The sequence below is a fragment of the Thamnophis sirtalis genome, unplaced genomic scaffold (assembly GCF_051295495.1).
Source record: "Thamnophis sirtalis isolate CommonGarterSnake01/CBP01778 unplaced genomic scaffold, rThaSir2_p1.2 scaffold_7, whole genome shotgun sequence".
NCBI classification, from domain to species: Eukaryota; Metazoa; Chordata; class Lepidosauria; order Squamata; family Natricidae; genus Thamnophis; species Thamnophis sirtalis.
In genome coordinates this window covers 86,136,546-86,154,006 of record NW_028261387.1, presented here as the reverse complement: position 1 = coordinate 86,154,006, position 17,461 = coordinate 86,136,546, and the positions used below count along the sequence as shown (strand labels likewise).

The following is a 17,461-nucleotide window of genomic DNA, read 5'->3' as shown; positions in this document are numbered from 1 at the left end:
CACAATCCTGAATCGTGATCATGTCACCGTGTGAGCCGTGATTCAATGGTCATAACTTCTAGGACATTTTGTAAGTCGCCTTTTTCTGAGGCCATCATAATTTCACAATTGCTAAACCAATAGTCATAAGTCAAGAACTACCTGTAACATGTTCTGACTGTTTGTGTCCAGTTTTTCTGGAGTGAAAAATAGTGGTCATTGCTCAGAGGTGGCTCAACCTTTTGGTGGGCAAGATGCAATTTGTTTTTGCAGAAAAGAGGTTGAAGAACACATCACATATATATAGGGGAGGGGAAGCTTTAAGAAAGACTCTTTGACAAAGTTGCTAGAGGGTTTATACCAGGGGTCTGCGATGTCTCCCTTGGATGACTCCTCTGACTCTTCTTCAAAGGCCGCCTTGAGGGGGATGAACTCACTCCTGGCGCATCAGGAATTGGGTTAATTAATGACTCTGAAGTGCCAGCTGAAAGAGATTTACAGCTTCGGGTGGGGGCAGTTTGCAGGTCAGTAAAGAAGAGGAGGAGGAGCTGCCTCCTGTGTTGCAGCCAAGAGCACACAGGGCAGAGAAAAGACAAGAGCAAAGGAGATCTGCTAGATTACTTGGGAGAAGGCCCCACCAGTCTTGATGGGCTGAACTGGAAAGCAATTTATCAGGCAGATAAAAGCAGAGGGGGGTGTTTGTTAGGTAAGCTCCCCGTTGGGAGAGCGAGTACGTTCAGCGAAGCATTGTGAGAGTTGTGTTGGAGAACACACAAACCAGCATACAGAGACAATGCAGTTTAAATACGCTTTTACTTTTGTGGAAATAGAGGTATCAGAGTCCATCAAACAGTCCAAGTCATACACGGATAAGACAGTCAGTCAGCAATGTTTTTCAGTTAAGGGATAATCAAAATAACATAGTCAGTATCATATAATCAGTTCAGTACTCAAAGTTTGCTAACAGTTGCAAAACTTACAATAGCTCATGGCACTTTCTAACAGCCAGCTTCCAAAACACTCAGATCAGATCAGCCCAGCATCTAACAAACAGAGAACTAACAGTCGTTCTGGCCCCCTCCTATGGCCGATTGAGGAAAACAGCAACCAATCACATTTTACAGTATGATTTAAAGAAACAGGTACAACATTGTTACATGGTTTATATATTGCCAACCCAACCGTTAGATTATATTCCTAACAGTGTTGCTATGTGTTTATTCATGCTTCCTGCTTTACTTTGTGCCTTTGAGCTTCTCTTGCCAAGTGAACTCTCATAAATGTTTTTTTTTTTATTTTGCCTTGTGGTTTTAAGTTTGTTTGATGGACTCACTTGTTGGAGCAACTTTCTATTGTTTTATGGACTATTAACCATTGTCTTGTGGATGAATGTTGGCCTGCTTGTGGCTGGTTTTATTTGGGACAATTCTGAGGCTGGGGGAAGGGAACTACTGGGGGACATGAATAAACTCTCTAAAACAAATTTACGTGTGTGTGTGAGAGAGAAGGGGGGGCAGTACAGAGTCTCAGAAATGGACAACTTTACGACTTGTGGACTTCAACTCCCAGAATTCCTCAGCCAGCATGGGTGGAATCCCAGCACGGAATTCTGGGAGTTGAAGTGCACAGGCCTTAAAAGTTGCCAAGGTTGGACGCCACTGGTTTACACTCATGTTTTCCACCATTCCCCTTAAAACAAAAGGGCAACAAACACACATAACCAAAAATGGCAACAAGCCTTTAGCTTGCAGCACACATACTGTAATCCAAGACAAAAGGTTCAGTTTAAAAGGAGCATTTGAGGCTTATTTATCGTAGGTCCTTCTTCCCAGTATCACTTAAAAGGTCACCAATTCCTCACCTGCTTCTTTAGCAGTGCCAGGAGGTGACCTCCATGGAAAATGAAGTCCTGCCTGAAAAGTCCGTTGAGCCCACCAACTGTAGCCTCACCATCAATTTCTAATTTCTAAAGAGCATTTTGACCTGGAACAGAAAAATGCACAGCAGTGGAAAATGCATTTAGTGGAGTTACTTAGCCATCCTATTATTTAACCGTTGCAACCATCTGACATTAACAGTTTTCAAACGCTCTGCACCTGCCACTGCCACGGAATTCTCTACACCAGGCCCTCTGCTCCACCTTGTCTCTCCAGCCAATACAACACAGTGCCGTACATCAAGCCTCCCATTGTCATAAATTCCCTTCCAGGAGTCCAGACTAATTACATTAATGTCTCAAAAGATGATGTGGGAAGGTAGGAAAAACACTGTCAATCAGGATGGGGAAACAAAGGAAGTCGAGACCAGGGATGGTTTTCACTTAGCTTCCTGTTCTGACTCCCTCCTCCATCCAGTAACGAATGCCGAGACAAGCTTAACTGCAATGTATTTTAACAGGAAGACACCAAGACCTCGGTGGCTGAAGGCCAAGCAGAACAAACAGATAAGGACCTTGACAGCAATTCAGACAAACTCAGGCAGCAATAAACAGCAATCCAGCCTGCCAAGCTCACAGTACTGTCCTCCGACATTCAATCCTGCGTTGACTTCTGCAAAGAGGGTCGTGTGCACCAGTAGCTTTTTATAGTCTGGAGAGGAGCCTAATGACCACCAGCTGAGTACAATCACCTCCTGTAAGTGCGTAATTGTTCCTGACGCCTAATAGGTCTTCGATGGCGTGCATCTAGGAACAACTCACTGCTGGCTTCTGGATCACTCTCCCTTGTCCTCCCCACTGATCGAAGGCTCAGGCACCACCTGGTGGCCAACCAGTCTCTCTGCGCCCTGCTTGGAGTCGGAACCCTGTTCAGGGTCCTCCATATCCTCCAGAGCCAACTCAGAGGGCCCCTCACTGTCGGAGTCTGGTGGCAGCTCCAACGGCACCTGCTGGGCCACAACAGCTTCCCTACCAGTTTGCAAATGTGTGCTCACATGTGCCCCGCCATGCATGTGCTCGGCCTTCTACACATGCGCTGTGCTCAGAAAACGTCCCTAAATAGGATGAAATGGAGCCAGGGAGGGTAGCGGGTGGGTGGACCCACCCACGATGTCCCCTACTGGTTGGGGAGAACCGGTTCAAACCAATAGAATACCACCACTGGTCAAGACCCAAATCAAAAGGAAATCCAAAATACAGGTAGCCCTCGACTTACGACCACCATTGTGCCCAAAACTTCTCTTGCTAAGTGAGACAGTTGTTAAGTGAATTTTGCCCCATTTTATGACCTTTCTAGCCACAGTGGTTAAATTAATGACACGGCAGTTAAGAGAATCTGACTCTGCTTATCCGAAGTTCGCAAAAGGGAAATATCATTGACCCCGGGATGCTGCAACCATCATAAATATGAGTCAGTTGCCAAGCATCTGAATTTTGATCACATGACCATGTGATGCTGCCATGGTTGGAAGTGTGAAACACAACCGTAAGCCATTTTTTTCAGTGCTGTTGTAACATCGGTCATTAAATAAACTGTTGTAAGTCGAGGACTACCTGTACTGCTAAAATACAGACGTAAGAGTATTTTCAGCGCAAATAAAACTACTTGCTTGGTTCTCTGCAGCAACAAAGAAACTCAGGTCTCAGGAAGTAGGGAGCGGGAAGAATCAAATCAATAGTGCAGGGTTTATGAATGTTCCACATGCAATCCCACATATGCCCACAGAAAGCAGCAGTGAGCAGCTAACTGGTCTTGAGCCAAATAGAGCCCTTGGCATATGAGACCCATTCATGCATCTTTACCTTATCCATTTACGGTATTTTTCAGACTATAAGACGCACTGGTGTATAAGATGCACCAAGATTTCAAAGAAGTAAGAAAGAAAAAAAAAGTTTTTGCCTTGCCTCAATCCCCAACAGCACTCTGCGGACTTTAGCAGGGCTGGGGCAAGGCAAAGAAGCCTCAGTTTTTGCGAAAAATGGCCCATTTTTCACAAAAATGGGGCATTTTTGCCTTGCCCCAGCCCTGCTGAAGCCTGCAGAGTGCTGTTGAGGGCTGAGGCAAGGCAAAAAAGTCTCAATTTTTGCAAAACAAATTGCATTTTTCACAAAAATGGGATGCGGGGGGGTGGGGCTTCAGGAGGCCAAAAATGGCTGTATTTGGTGTATAAGAAGCATCAACATTTCCATGTTCTTTTAGGGGGAGAAAAGGTGCATCTTACACTCCAAAAAATACGGTATTTAGAAAATTTATTAGATGAGGATCTTGTCCTTTTGATGGGAAAAAGGCTGAAAACAAAAAATACACGTAAAAATGATGAAGAATAACGGACGTCCCCACTCACTCATGGGGAAAGGAAATAATCTACACCAATTTAACGGTTGAGTTCAGGGGGAGGGGGCTGCTTGAGACTTTGAAACTAAGCTGCTCTCATCCCCTTCCCCAAATGATATGGGTATTTAAGGCAATCTTCTTACAATCTTCTTTTACAAATGGGGACCTTAAGTGCATATGGACAGATGGGCGCCTACAACTTCAATTGGATCACTTGGGTAATCACCAAGCCCTCTTAGACAAGGTCCGGCAATTCAAAATCAATTTGTCAGCTTTGGGAAGCCGCTTATCATCCAAACTAAATAAAAAATTTACTTCACCAGTTTCAACAGCAAAGACAACCAAATAAAGTAAACAGAGAACTAAGGCTGATAGGCCAGAAGACACATTTAGTAAAAGTCCACGAGAAAGAAAAGTTCGAGGTTCGAGGTTCATTTTATTTATATGCCGCCCTATTCCCAGCGGGACTCAGGGCGGCACACAAACCCAAGGAGGGGAAGGGAAACACAAAAGCTACAACAAAAAATACAGGGCATTTAAAACAACCAACAGCCACACAATTCGAGAGGGGAAGGGAACTCATCGACCCCAGGCCTGCCAACATAGCCAGGTTTTAACGGCTTTTCGGAAGGCCTGGAGAGAGGTGAGGATCTGAATCTCTGCGGGGAGCTCGTTCCAAAGGGCCGGAGCCGCCACAGAGAAGGCCCTCCCCCTGGTAGTGGCCAAATGACATTGGCTAGTAGACGGAACTCGGAGGAGGCCTAATCTGTGTGATCTAATGGTTCTTTGGGAGGTAATTGGCAGCAGGTGGTCTCTCAAGTACCCAGGTCCAATACCATGAAGGGCTTTATAAGTGACGACAAGCACCTTGAAGCGTATCCGGAGACCAATCGGTAACCAGTGCAGCTCGCGGAGGATAGGTGTAACGTGGGTGTACCGAGGTGCACCCACAATCGCTCGCGCGGCTGCATTCTGGATGAGCTGAAGTCTCCGAATGCTCTTCAAGGGCTGCCCCATGTAGAGCGCATTGCAGTAGTCCAGTCTGTGTGACCTCCAGGTGGTGAAGAACAGCCTGACTTCTTCAGGAGATGTTGAAGCAGAAACCAAGACCACAACTCAGTTTTGCAAATTGCAGGGTGTGCTTAATGACAGATCTTCCTGTCGATCTGTGGTTGCTCTGAAGGTGATCAAGAGTTTGAACCAGAGTGGACTTGCAGCTCACTTCAGTTCCCTATGCCCACAATTCATTACAGTATATATTTTTTCATCTAGGCCAGGGGTGTCAAACTCAAGGCACGGGGATCAGATCTGGCCTATGGGGTGCTTAGATCGAACCCGCGGGGCCATTCTGGAAACATCAGACTGGTCTACGGTGCCTTGGTCAGTGAAAATGGGAGCTCCATTTTCACAGGCAGAGGGTTGCAGGAGGCGGTCGCAGCCGAAAATGGAGCTCAGGAGCCCGTTTTATCTGGTAGAACGCTTGGGCCACCACAGGCGCCCTTGACATAAGTGATGTCGAGCTGGTCACAGCCACTCCCCCTCCCCTCCCCAGGTCAAACTCAACCCTGATGTAGCTGTCAATGAAATAGAGTTTGACATCCCTGATCTAGGCATCAAAATTCTGCTGGATTTCAATTAAAGATGCTGACTTCCATGAACACAAATCTTCTCTCGCTTGTTCTACCATACACATTCTCTCCAATATTGACATACTTCATCTTCAATCCAAAGAAAGCAATCCTGAAGAAGCCCATTGCTCTTCTCCCTTTGTCTTGTCCCAAAGCTCCTCTCAGGGTTCCCAGTAACACCCCAACAAAAGGAAAGAAGACTCAAAGGTTTGTGGTTCCTCAATGTTCCATTTTATTAGAGATGTCCTATCGGCACATCTGGGAAAACCTGAATCTGAAAATTTCCAGGTTTTCCCCACCCAAAAAGTCCAAGTCCCTGCCCAGCACCCACATATCCATCACTTGGTCCAATCAAGCACCGCCTCAACTGGAGATGCCTCCCAGTCACACCACTCCAGGTGCAGGGCAAGATGTCCTTGACTCTCTGAGAAAGGAATGTTATTTTGATTATATCTACCCCACTCCCTATAATCTCCCTTCTCAGTTTACCACAGCAATAAATGTGGCAGGCCTGAAGGCCCAACCCAAAAGATAGCTTCCAGGCCTGACACCCTCTGTGATTGAGGCCAAGGCACAATTTTAGATGTGTTATCCACAAGGCAGTAATTACTCCACAGATACTACTCATAACTTTTCATCCACGTCTTCCCTGGCGTTAAATATTTGTTTATATATTCATGGCACCCTCCTGCTCCCAATCAACTTAACTTGTCCTCATTAACGGCCCAGTGGGACCTGATGATAGACCACCTGGTGATGAATATTGTTATCTCTCGTTCATAGAATCCTCTTCAATTGGTTGGGCAGGAGAAAAAAGGGAGGAAGCAGGAAACACACACACACACACACACACACACACACACCTTCAGCAAACAAAAGGGGGAAGAAGACAACATAGAAAACAATTGTACAGAGCAGGATAGAATGTGGAGTATTTTCCCCCCCAAAGTGATGGGATAAAATCCTTTAGAAAATCAGCACCAACCACTACATTTCAACCCAAGTACTCTACGGGCAGAAGAGTAGGCATAACTAATACAGTGATGAAACCTTAACTGAAGAATATTTAGCAATGTAAAACTATGCACAGAGAGACAGCCCAGGTCGTGTGCTGCATTTCCAGTTGAAAAGATGTCTACCTAAAAAGCCCCACTATTTACTTGCGAACAGTCACTGACCCAGGAGAAATCAGCAACTACCCAATAACTCAGAGACACACAATCAGCCGAGTTTTCTAGCTGATGTACATGAGAGCAAGTACAGCAGAAATGAGTTAAGCCCAAGAGAAGCTAGTAAACATTATCATGGTGCACAAACTCCTACACAAGATGTCATATCTTTTTCCCCCTGAAATAAGCGCTTGGACTTATTTTTGGGGAGGCCTCATTATTTTTGAGGTGCAAGAGGCAGCGAGTGTGGTGACCTCATGGCTGCTGCTGTGTTGCAATATTTTGGGGAGGGCTTATTTTCAGGGGAGGGCTTATTTTAGTGCATGCGCTCAAAAGCCCGATTGGGCTTAATATCTGGGGAGGTCTTATTTTGGGGGGAACAGGGTAGAAACAATAAAGATAAAGCCACCAAGGAATAAAATTGTAAGTAGAGAAACAGTCCCACATTTTGCAAATCGTAAAGGAAACTTGATAAGGCTGGCCACTGGAAAGCTACATGTTTCAAAACCTTGGCAGAGGTGCTGCATTTGTACGCCCTTAATACGATAGGTAGGAAAGCTTGTGCACCAGTGATTCAATATATTCAAGACACCAAGTGTAATAACAGCAATATTTTAATACGAGATGTTATCATAGTCTGAGGGTCTTAGCACATGCAGGGGCACTTCTGGTAGGGAGTGACGTTGTATCTATCTAATGGCACCGCTGAAGATGCAGCATCAAGTCACAGACATGTAAACATCCTTCTGTATCCAGAGCATGAAGGATATTATAAAAATATCTGGGTGTCATAAAAGTAGTCAAAATGTGGGAATTGGTTTGTCTTTCATCGCATCGCCTAGGTCCAAGACTCACTGTTGAAGCTCCAGTATGGCTTTATCTGCCACCAAAGAACATATGGAGATTGACCACTGCTCCCGAATCTCAGTGACTTTTAAGATGGTTGGACTTCAATTCCCAGAAATCCCCAATTGAAAGTTGAAATCCAAGCAATGTTCACATCGAGTTTCCTGAAGTCCAGAGAGTTACCCATATTAACACTGCTGAGGTTCAGAAAACACTGGGATAGACAAACCCATCAAATGCCTTAAGCTCCCGGCTAAGTTTCTATGAACACTTGCTTTCTTTACATACAATCAGGTTCCTCTTAATCCACTTCTTTTAGAATCCTCTTTCTAGCAATATGCAAAGACATGGCATCATTCCACAGGTTGCCCTCAACCACAATGGCTAAATAAGTGCATAACCTATTCCAGACCATGTTATGGACTTTCCATTTGATATTTTGCACTCCCATGGCCATTTGACCCTTGAGGAAACCAACTGGCACATTGCCAAATCAAGCTTTGTAGTCCCCCCCTCCCTTCCTTCTTACAAGGTCTGGTCCACTGATTCCTATCTCCGCCTCTTGCTTTTCCTGTAAGCCACGGGTGTCCAACTTGCCACGTCACGTTGACATCACGTGACGTATCCCGGTGTTTTTTTGTCCTTCATGGATCTGGGGTGGGCGTGGCCTGCCTGTGGCGCACCCAGCCCTCAGGCTGCCAGTTGGACACCCCTGCTCTAAGCAGACTTCATTCCCTTCCATGAGACTTATTGTCAAATTATCTCAACCCCCTCCCAATGATTAGGTTGTAAAGGACAGAGTAAAACGGTCCAGTTCGCCATTCACCGTTCCCTCTGGAGTTAAAAACAAGACGACGTCTCTTTGCCCCGTGCAAAGAAGCCGCTTAATTATTTTCATAACTTAAAAAAGAAGGCCTAGAGGGAGCAGAAACAAAACGATGCCAAAGATAAGCTGCCCGTTCTTGAGACTAAGAGTTCACAGCATCTCTCTTCAACACTCACAACACCCCGAGATGCAAAAAAGAAAAGAAAAAAATGCGGTTATAATCCTACAATTATTGGCAAAGCTAATTGGTAGTTTTTCCCTGGCTGTGTTTTCATGTTGTCAGTAGGGTAGTAATGAAAACGAACACCGGGTTTGAGAACAGAATGCCTGTAAGACCTGTTTACCACATATCCGACAACAACGTCTGGTTCAACAGGCATGGCAAAGAGGCAGTGATTTAAGGAGCTCTGAATGCTTCCATGTTAACAATGCATCGCGTGCAGACACAGACAGGGAAGGGGGGGAAAACTATCTCAGCCAATAGAAATGGAAGTTTTTCCCAACAAGAGACGAGGCAAAAAAGTCACAGCGCAAGGAATGGCTCTGTGACGGAACATTCTTTCGCCAGAGCCAAACAAAGCCCAACATTATTCCTGAGCTCCAAGCTTGCAAGAAATGCCCTCCAAGCAATTAGCCGGCAGAACGCTTTAGCTTGAGATTCTTCCTCTTGGCTTGTTAGCTCTTTTCTTTCCCCCAGCGTCCGGGATAATAAGCTCCCATTTCTAAATTGGATCTGCCGGCTCCGAGTACGTCTCCCTACCTTTGAGGAACTGCTGCCTTGCCATCAGATTTGGAGAAACCAAAGCTGTGTAGTCCTCTTCTGAGAATCCAGGTTTGCAAGTGGGCCTGACGGTAAGATCCCCATTGTGAGCCTGCAGAGATTAAGAGAAGAACCAAAAAAAAAGAGAGAGAAAGTACCATGAATTGCATGTGACAATGTCCTGCCTGTCAATGACTACTTCAGCTTCAACCGCAACAATACACAAGCACACAATAGATACAAACTCAAAATAAACCACTCCAAACTCGAGTGCAGGAAATACGAGTTCAGCAACAGAGGGGTCAATGCCTGGAATTCACTACCTGACTCAGTTGTTATATCCTCAAATCAGTGGTGAAATTCAAATTCTTTTACGACCGGTTCTATAGGCGAGGATTGGTGGGCATGGTGTGACTTGGTGGGCATGGAAAGATACTGCAAAATCTCCATTCCCAACCCACTCCAGGGGAAAGATACTGTAGCAGCGGATTGAGGCCTAAGACACAATCCCTGAAGAAACGGGACGTGAGACCACAAAGGTGCAAGAGAAACAGGTTTTAAAACAGTATTAAAATAGAGTACCGATTCCATCCTGCCTCAATACTGCAAAATCTCCATTCCCAACCCACTCCAGGGGAAGGATACTGCAAAATCTCCATTCCCAACCCACTCCAGGGGAAGGATACTGCAAAATCTCCATTTCCTCCCCACTCTAGAGGAAGGATACTACAAAATCTCCATTCCCTCCCCACTCCAGGGGAAGGATACTGCAAAATCTTCATTCCCTCCACACTCTAGGGGAAGGATACTGCAAAATCTCCATTCCCAACCCACCCCAGGGAAAGGATACTGCAAAATCTCCATTCCCAACCCACTCCAGGGGAAGGATACTGCAAAATCTCCATTCCCTCCCCACTCTAGAGGAAGGATACTACAAAATCTCCATTCCCTCCCCACTCCAGGGGAAAGATACTGCAAAATCTCCATTCCCACCTCGCTCCAGGGGTAGGATATTGCAAAATCTCCATTCCTATCCCACTCCAGGGGAAGGATACTGCAAAATCTTCATTCCCTCCCCACCCCAGGGAAAGGATACTGCAAAATTTCCATTCCCAACCCACCCCAGGGGCAGGATACTGTAAAATCTCCATTCCCTCCCCACTCCAGGGGAAGGATACTGCAAAATCTCCATTCCCTCCCCACTCTAGAGGAAGGATACTGCAAAATCTCCATTCCCTCCCCACTCCAGGGGAAGGATACTGCAAAATCTCCATTCCCAACCGACTCTGGGGCCAGCCAGAGGTGACATTTTCCAGTTCACCAAATTACTCAAAATGTCCACTACTGGTTCTCCAAACTACTCAAAACTCAGAACCTATCAGAACCTGCTGGATGTCACCCCTGCCTCAAACCCTCATAAAATTAACCTGTCTAATGTTGACCTCACCCCATTCCTAAGTGGTCTGTAAGGGGCGTGCATAAACGCACCAGCATGCCTACCATCCCAGTCCTACTGTCCCCACTTATCCGTGTCCATTTCCTGTGTTCATAATCATGTTTACACTTTAATCTGTTCTCCTATACATGCTTGGCAAAATAAAATAAAATAAATATATAAATGGGGTTGCGTAAAAGAGGGTCGGGGGGGGAAGACAGAAAGAGAGTAAGGGAGGCAGACAGCTTTTTGCAGCCAGCATGCAGGTGTCTGCAAACAGCCAAGCTGGCACAACAGTAACAGGTTCATCACGTCGATAACATATTGCAAGCTAAGGAGCGAAAAATAATAATAAAGAATATCAAGCAACCCCCAACAGAAATTCAACATATTACTTCCCAGAAGTCTGGATGCCGAAGATAAGTGGGGAGGGGAAAGAAAAGAATATTAAACGAGGATGGGGGGGTGACTCATGCGAGCTGTACATCGCAATACTTTCTGGCCAGCAGCAGTAGTAAAGGAACCCTAGTGGCTGGGATCAATACCAAATCAGGCCATGGTTAAGGAAAGAGAGACTCGCCCTCGCTTAACACGAATTGGAAAATCCATTTAATCACCCTGTTTGGCTCTATTTGCCCAACAGTAAGGACCCGCTGGAATTCAAGCGAAAAGCTACAGCAAGATGTTGTTGGTTTGTATACCCAGACCACGCTTCCCCTTAACAAATCAATGTGGAATTGCTGAGCAATCACCAACTGGTAGACAGAGAAAAAGGAAAAACTGCCAAGAAGCCGGGCCGAACATTCCTGGCTGATCTGCAAAGTGAAATCCAGGAAGGTTAAGAAAGCACCCGAGAGAAATTTTTTTAAAAAATGACACAGGCAAATCTTTCTCCCCTTTCCTTGTGCTAACTTGCAAAGCAGGTTAATTTTAAGGAGCATCTATTCCAAACTTTCAATAGAAAACCTCCAGCTTTTGGCTTCATAATCTGTCCCCTTTGGGGATAGATAGATTTATAAAAAACAAACAAACACAGATCCGTCTTCAGATGCAAGCTGGACAATTTTTTTTTTTAAAAAAAGGCCAGTTTTTTTCTCCCCAAGCCTTGAAGAGCTGACTAGGAAAGAATCAATGCCGATCGTGCCTGGTTTTCCAGACCTAGCAGCTCGATTTGGCTCCAGCTAATATGTCAGCTGGAAACTAAAATGCTGCTTTTGCAGGTGACTTGTAAATAGTCAAAATTCCCACAGTAAAGAAGATGCAAAGATTTAATGCAAGGAAGTGTCCGTTTTCATGCAGCTCCGGGACTCATTTGGGGATTTACACGAGGGCCGAGGGTTCAAAGCATCCCCAGATCATAAAACCAAGGGAACCTACACCCAGTAGAGATTTTAAACCCCTTCCCCAACTGCTTTATGCACACCCTTTTACAAAGGGTCCTTCTCTGAAGATCTAACAGCCAGGAAAGCGAAGCAGATTCAGCCAAGCAGGAATTTTAAATAATTATGAACAGAAGGAAAGCCACATAAAACCTAGATGTGTGTAAGAGAGTGTGAGAAAGGGAAGGAGGGAACACAAAGCTCATCTCCCAGGCTGACAAGCTTACTAAGCAAAAAGAAGCAAGCCTGTGTAATCTCTGCAAGACAGGGGGGGGGGGGAAATCACACGCCTGGAGGGAAGAGAAGTGCCAGTTTCCATCTCAGGAAAGTGAATCTTCCTTGGAGGTTGCTGGTAAAGGAGTTGAGTTTGGATCAAAATCCTTCAGAGGATTCCAACCATTCAGTGATTCTGAGCAGGGGTGGTATTCACTTACCTTCCCTACCGGTTCCCAAATGTGAGCATGGGCGTGTTCGCACATGTGCTCAGCTGTCCGCGCATGCACTTTGGATAAAAAAAGAGGACCTAAATGGGGTGCCGTAGAGCCGGGGCATGTGGGCGGGGCCATCCACAATTTCCCCTACCGGTTCGGGCGAACTGATCCGAACCGCCATAATACTACCTGATTATGGGGGGGCCTAGAGAAAGAGGGATGGGGCACAATATAGTTTCAGAAAGGCCCCTCCTTGTCCATCACTGTTTTCATTCTCTGCTCCCAATTTAACTCTTCGAATCTCAGAATAAAAGGGCTCCAGTTGCTTTTTAAAAGAGGGTGGGGAGGGGGAGAGACAGAAAAAGATCAGTTCCATCCAGATTGTGCACACTCCGGCCAAGCAGTAAAAAACTCCCAGGGTGCTGTTGTCTAAGATGGGCTCCCCACCCCCCCAAAAGCAGGGGTCAAGGCAACCCACTGTTGAAGGGTTATTCTTTCCATAGAGAGAGGAGCAGAAAGCATTCTCTGTCCCTTTAAAACAAAATCAACACACACTCTTCCGGGGAAGACAAGGCAACCTGGGGAGCAACAGACAAGCTCTGGAAATGTAAATTTCAGACATACAAAATGAAAAAGGCCAGAGAGCAACCAAGGCTCATTCTCTTCCACTAAGTCACGGCTATGCACGGTTCATACCATTTTAACAAGAACGCATACTGAAGCAGTGTTTCTCAACTTTAGCCACTTTGTAAGGCCAGTGGACCTTAACTCCCAGAATTACCCAGCCAGTTCTGCTGCCTGAGGAATTCTGGGAGTTGAAGTCTACACATCTCAAAATGGACAAGAAGGTTGAGAAGCATTGCTCCAAAGCTATCGAAACTAGGAGTAGGCAAGCAAAGAAAGTTACATAATAATCCCTAATTGGAAGGGCCCTACCCACCAATGTCGGCTGGCGACCCCCCCCCCCCCGGGGGAGAGCCTTCTCTGTTGCAGCTCCAGCCCTCTGGAACGAGCTCCCTGTGGAGATCCGGACCCTTACGACCCTCCAGGCCTTCTGTAAAGCCACTAAGTCTAGGCTGCTCCGGCAGGCCGGGGGGCTGTTGAAGTATCCAGCCACACGGTAACTATGAATGTTGTGTGTATTTTAAACTGTTGTTTGTCTTATTTATTCCCTTCCCCTTTGTATTGTAAGCCGCCCGGAGTCCTCCGGGACTGGGCGGCATACAACATTAATAAACTATAAACTAACTATAACTATAAACTTTAAAAAGCATCATCATCATAAATTGAGATGCCCCCAATGATAGTCCCTACCCTGGATCTAGTGTTTGTTCCAAGCCACTTCATCTAATAGCTTTGCCCTGCTTTGTGAATGTCCCACTCATTACAGGCAAGGTGATTGACCCCTTTCATTAGGTTAGCTCAGGGATGGGCAACCCACAGCTCTGGAGCCGCATGTGGCTCTTTCATCCCTCTGCTGCGGCTCCCTGTTGCCCATTGGCTCCACAATTGATAGGGCTCTCAGTTAGGACAACTAGGGGAAAAAGGATGCCACGCTAGGAAGAGACTCTATGGTGCGGGAACAGGACTTCCGGTCAGCTCCAGAATTGAACTGGGGGGGGGGGGGACGTCCAGTTAGGACCTTTGTGGCTCTTTTAGTGTTTAAGGTTCCTGGCCCCTGAGTTAGCTGCTGTCCCCATCTTTTTAGATTATGTCACCAAACAGCAGGGAGAGGCACCCACCAATCAGAGCCCTGAAGTCGAAATTGAGGTGGTGTAATTTCTGGATAAGCTTTGTCCAACTTGGTTTGTCTATGCCTCCCATCCTTATTCCACTTCGCATCTTCCAAATTAAATCATGGGAGAATACCAGGGCGAAAACAGCCCCATAGAAGAGGAAGGGTTATCCAACAAGTTAAATCCTGCAGAATTATTGTTCTTTTTTTTGGGGGGGGGGAGGGAGAACAGAATCAGATTGCAGTTTAATAAGGGAAGAGATTTGAACCAGGCAGTGAAACTGGCACCTAAAGTACCACAAACAGAGTCCAGGATTTTTTTATTTTGTTTTCCTCTTCACATTGCAGCTAAGAAAAACTGAGCTGCTGCCTCTTAAAGCAAAAGCTCATTTCAGAAGACAGTTAACGTGCATTAGTGCAAACACACCTTCTTGTCTTGTCCAAATAGTTGGGGTGTGTGTGTGTGTGTGTGTGTGTGTGTGTGTGTGTGTGTGTGTGTTTTGGCTCTTGGGTTTGGTTTATTGGAAGCCAGAGGCAAAGCTAGTATCACAAGTGCAGAAGAACCCCGTGGGAAGAGATGATGGATATACAATGAACTCTCAACCCAGTGCTAAAGGAAGAGGGCAAAAGGCCTTAAAAGAATAGGACCCCGGTGGTAGTGATAGTGCAACTAACAACCAGAAGAAAAGGATCTCTTGATGGCTTCGGACACTTCCCAAACACACTTGAATCACACCCACTCCAAGTCGGCTGACCTCACCTCCAAGCAAACAGGTGACAAATCCCTCGGGATTTAATACACTTTGGAAACTACATGGCACCTTAACAGGAAAACACACTACTTAAAAATCAACGCACCCAACAACTTCAAGCTACACCCAGTGGGATAGAGAGGAGGACAATGGGAAACCCAATGTGGAAGGCTGCTCCGGTTACAGTCATGCCCCCGACCACATCAAAGAGACAGTTTGGGACAAACTGCCAGAAGCCATCACACCCAATTTCAAATATCACTAGCTGGAAAGTGTGTTTTTTTCCCCTTCTCCTTCCTATAAAATGCCTTAGGTGCTCAGGTTCTCTCTCAAAAAGCAAACCCCTTCCAAAGCGGGTTTGATGGGTTAACGCGGAAGAGTAATGAGCTCCATTGGCCAATAAACACATACTTGCATTCTGCTTTTAAAAGAGCAGCAAAGGCTGCGTTCAGACGAGCTATTTCACAAAGTCTGGGAAGCCGCGTTTGGAGAGCATTGCTTAGCGTGGTCTCCCAAGCTTCGTTTGGGGGGGGGGGGGGGGGAACCAGCCGGCTTGAGTTACGATTCCAGCTCGGTGGTGTCGCTATAAAGCCCAGACAAGGGTTAATTTACTAACCCAGTTTAGTATGTTGTGTGAATGCAGCCAGAGGACAATCCCCCCCCCCCTCCATCCTTTTCTGAGAATTAAAAAAAAACCAGAATCCTACACGGGTTTAATGCAGAAAACCCGGTGAAGTTCAGCGGGTCTTGTTTAGAGTTAGGCGCAACGCCTTTCCATTCCCTTTTTTTTTCCCGTTAACCCTACAAGCGCGCAACTTCAACGCAAGCCAAGTCCTCATCTTTTCTTTTCTTTTTCTTTTTACCACGCCGTGTGACACGCGGCTCAGACAAGCCCAAGCGAGACACACGTTAAGTTGTTCTGGGAGATTCCCCCGTAAAACTTTTTTTTTTTAAATTGGGTAACCAATTACAAGAAAGGGAAATTTCGGGGATAGCTCCACCACATTGCGCCCTTTCCCGGGGGCTCTCGCCCGCCTTGCTCCCACCGACCCCGCACGTCGGGATGAGCACCAGCCGAGAGAGAGAGAGAGAGAGAGAGATTTTAAAAACTCGGATTGTCTCGCCGGCTTCCTCTTCTTTCCCTGCCGACGTTCCGCATTCGCCCAAGCGATGCGCCCCCCCCCCTCTGTCTGTGAATAGATGCGGGGGGGATGAGAGAGGACGAGAAAGCTGTGTGAATGCATCTCAGCTAGAGAACACAAGCCAGCATTGTTGCAGAAGCTCTGCACACACACACACCACACACACACACAAAAGAGGCAGCGAGAACTTGGACGGGGGGTTGCGGGGGCGGCGAAGGGGGGTTGCTTTGACACGGAGCTCTTCCCTCCCTCTCCCCTTTCCTCTCTCATCCCTTTCCTTCCCCCCCCTCTCTCCTTTTCTCTCCTCTCTCATCCCTTTCCTTCCCTCCCTCTCTCCTTCCCTCTCTCCCTCTCCTTTCCTCTCCTCTCTCCTTCCCTCTCTCCTTCCCTCTTTCCTTACTTCCCTCTCTCATCCCTTTCCTTCCCTCTCTCCTTCTCTCTTTCCTTTCTTCCCTCTTTTCTCCCCCCTTCTATTGCACACGGAATCTATTGCGACGCCAAGAGTGAACAAAAGGGGAGGGGGACGGGGGGGGGGAAGCAGCCATAAATCCCGGCTCTTCTCTCTTCTTCTCCCCCCCCCCCCCCCGCCATCACCACCATTCGCCTCCCGATCTCTTTTCCGCAGGCAGGAATCTCACGCAGGGGACCCTCGGTCCCTCCAGCCAGCAAGCCGGCATCCGCCGAGCCCCCTACGCCGGCACCAGGAGGCGTCAAAGCCGGTGTGTGCAAGAGGCAAGGAACTGGGGAGGAAGCGCAAAGCGGCGGAGGGGCAGCGAAGGGAGGAACGGGCGGCGGGTCCTGTGGGCAGCCCCAGCCGAGGGAGTCCCTTCCTCCGGCGAGTGCCAAGCGTCCAAAGCTCGCCTTTCTCATCCCCACACTGCCCGCGGGCGCAGCTGCTGCAGCTCCTCCAACTTACCCTCGCCCAGCTCCAGCGGCAGAAGAGCAAGAGAAGTAGCATCCCCCAAGCGGTGGGCATCTCCTCGCCGGTGCCCGGGCGCCGGTTCCCCAACGCCGCCGACGCCTCCCCGGCAAAACTCAACCCGGGCTGGATAACCCCCCTTCTCCTCGCCCGCCCGCTGGCTTTGCCCCTCGAAAGCGGCAACTCTGC

General features: G+C 47.1%; 1 protein-coding gene across 2 annotated transcripts in view; it reads right to left on the bottom strand.

The window, feature by feature from the left end:
• CDH4 (cadherin 4) overlaps positions 1–17,406 on the bottom strand; it is a 1,112,351-nt gene extending 1,094,945 nt beyond the window's left edge. For both annotated transcript variants that reach the window (XM_087720535.1, XM_087720536.1), the window contains exons 1-2: positions 17,270–17,406; positions 9,480–9,591 (exon numbers count right to left, since the gene is read on the bottom strand). In XM_087720535.1, the coding sequence (XP_087576661.1) occupies positions 9,480–9,591; positions 17,270–17,329 (172 nt within the window). In that variant the 5' untranslated portion in view covers positions 17,330–17,406. The remainder of the gene's footprint in view (positions 1–9,479; positions 9,592–17,269) is intronic.
• Between the last annotated feature and the right edge of the window lie 55 nt (positions 17,407–17,461).